This window comes from Alligator sinensis, unplaced genomic scaffold, assembly GCF_000455745.1.
Source record: "Alligator sinensis unplaced genomic scaffold, ASM45574v1 scaffold108_1, whole genome shotgun sequence".
In the NCBI taxonomy this organism is placed as follows: Eukaryota; Metazoa; Chordata; order Crocodylia; family Alligatoridae; genus Alligator; species Alligator sinensis.
The window spans coordinates 233891-236117 of record NW_005842110.1 but is presented as its reverse complement, the minus strand read 5'-3'; the positions used below and the strand labels follow the sequence as shown (position 1 = coordinate 236117).

Here is a 2227-nt window from a genome sequence, read left to right as displayed (position 1 = left end):
TGAAAGAGCTGTTGTGATTTCAGCATAGAAAATGTAAGTTATTTGGAAGGAGACTCTTCTAGTAAAAGGTGTCCAGCTAGTTTTAGGCCATGAGTAACAAGCATTCACTCTGTTTAGTTTTATTTTTGTATTGTGTGGTATTGTGTTTTGGGGAAAAAAACTCCTTAAGTACATACTTACATTTGGAGGGAGGAGGGAAGATTATTTTTTACTAGGAGTGGAGCTATTTGAGGCGAGAAATTATAGACACATGAAAAATGTTTTAACTGAAATAATAAAAAAATTGAATTATATTTATTTATGGCTTTATTAACTTAAATATCAGTGCCATATATCATTGCAACAATGGGAAATATTTGTAAGAACTGGAAAGTGAAATTTCCTGGTCTAAATTTGTTGAATTAATGCTCAGGTTAATAGCATAAATGATGGGAAGCAAAGTCAATTTTTGTCTTTTAGTTTTAGTATCAAAATAAGTTTTATTTAGAAGATCTCTTCATTTTTTGTTCCTGTTTGAATCCTTGATGTCATTTTAACTTCTGAAATATGCATCATTTTTTTGTTTGTTGTTTTTCTTGCATAAATGAAAGCACTATTATTGCATACCTGTTTTTTCACTCATGAGTGATTGAAAAGTTAGTATATCATTATGGGCCAGATTTTTCTTGAAAAATGTGCCTGACTGAACACCCTTGAATCTGGTTATTTAATTTAAAAGCATAAGGAAATGCAGAGTACTATTGGAAATTTAAGTCTTTGTTTCTCGAGAAATCTGACTCTGGGAAAAGATGCATTTACACCAAAATAATCAGAACAGCTATAGTTTAAATAAAGTGGCTGGCACAATGGGGATAAACTGGGGGAAGTTGTATGCAGTCTGGTAGAATTACCCCTGAAAAAATAGGGTAGAACTCTCACCAGTGTACACTGTGCTAGGTGTTTTCCATCTCCGTCCATCTAGGTCTCTCCCAGCTAGTGGCAAGGCTTGTAGTAGCCACCTACTGCATGTTGCTACCTTAGGATAGCTACTTTTCAGTCTTCCTGTTTGTAGCATAATTTATATTATTCTAACAGACAAATGCAAATTCCATCAGGATATGTGATAGTTGGTCCCTATCTTTTGTTTCCTCATGTGGTAGTCCATCTGTGTTCAGTTTCTTGATGATCTTACTTTTCCTTTTTTTCAAAGAGAATTATTTTACTCAAGGCCTTTTTCTTGCAAAAATTATTATTTTTGCAGTGAAGCAGTGATTATTTGTGTTTTTCTTAAGTCAATATTTACTACTGACTTTTAAGAAAACTCAGATAATTTTAAGTCTATGGCATGTAGGCAGTAAGTACTCTTTTTTTGTTGTCTATGCTGTGGCTGTAAAAAAGTACACCGTCCAACAGACAAGCTAACCTAGGTCATAAACACGCAGCTCTTGGTAACTTCTTAATTTAATAAACTGATATTAAAATACTAGCAAATTGCCTGTCAAGATGAATGACAGATGAATTTTGAATAACAAAAAAAAAAAGGCCATTGGCCTCACCTTCCTGCCATCATGGCAGCATGCCACCACTGCCACCTCCTGTCCATAATGCTCTTGGAGCACTCTGATTGCTTGTTTCAGTAACCAGAGTGCTCCAAGAGCATTACGGACAGATAGACGGACTAAGCCCTTTATTATGTTAGAATAGAATCCTGCATCACTTTTTGCAAGAACAGAGATTTTTTTTTTTGGTCTTTGACCAGAATTAGTTTGCATACTTCGCACCACCATTGTGTATTATTTTGTTGGGGTATTAGTTTTTCTTTCTGGTATTTCCACTCCTGAGTTGGCTATATTTCAGAAGTGAAGTGGAGTATGGATGTTAAGTATGAGACGGTGGAATTATGTGTATTTGTTTTATTACATGTACAATTAATTTTGGTGCTGGTGTAATTATTAAAGTTTTCCACTTTAAAAAATTAAAGCAAAGCAGGGAGAACTATGTGTTTAAAAACAGGACTCGTCCTCCTCAAACTGTAATGACTATTGGAGCAGTATACTTTTCTATTATTTTATTTCCCTTTCCAGAAGTTTCCAGAAACAAGCATGTTCTAATGACATTTCCTTTTTCTAAGCCTCCTCACTCTATCACCATTAATTAAATTTCTTTCTCCTATTTTTTAGTTCTGATTAGGACACAAGCCCCAGTGGAGGCTGGTGATGGTGTAGCATGCACATCTCTCTTAACACAC

The 2227-nt window shown here is 34.7% G+C and overlaps 1 protein-coding gene across 1 annotated transcript in view; it reads left to right on the top strand.

Moving 5' to 3' along the window:
* The first annotated feature begins 345 nt into the window (after positions 1–345).
* The window catches only part of RMDN3 (regulator of microtubule dynamics 3), a 71123-nt gene continuing 69241 nt past the window's right edge, over positions 346–2227 (top strand). Inside the window, 2 exon segments of the mRNA XM_006024616.3 lie at positions 346–358; positions 2160–2227. Coding sequence (XP_006024678.2) covers positions 346–358; positions 2160–2227 — 81 coding nt within the window.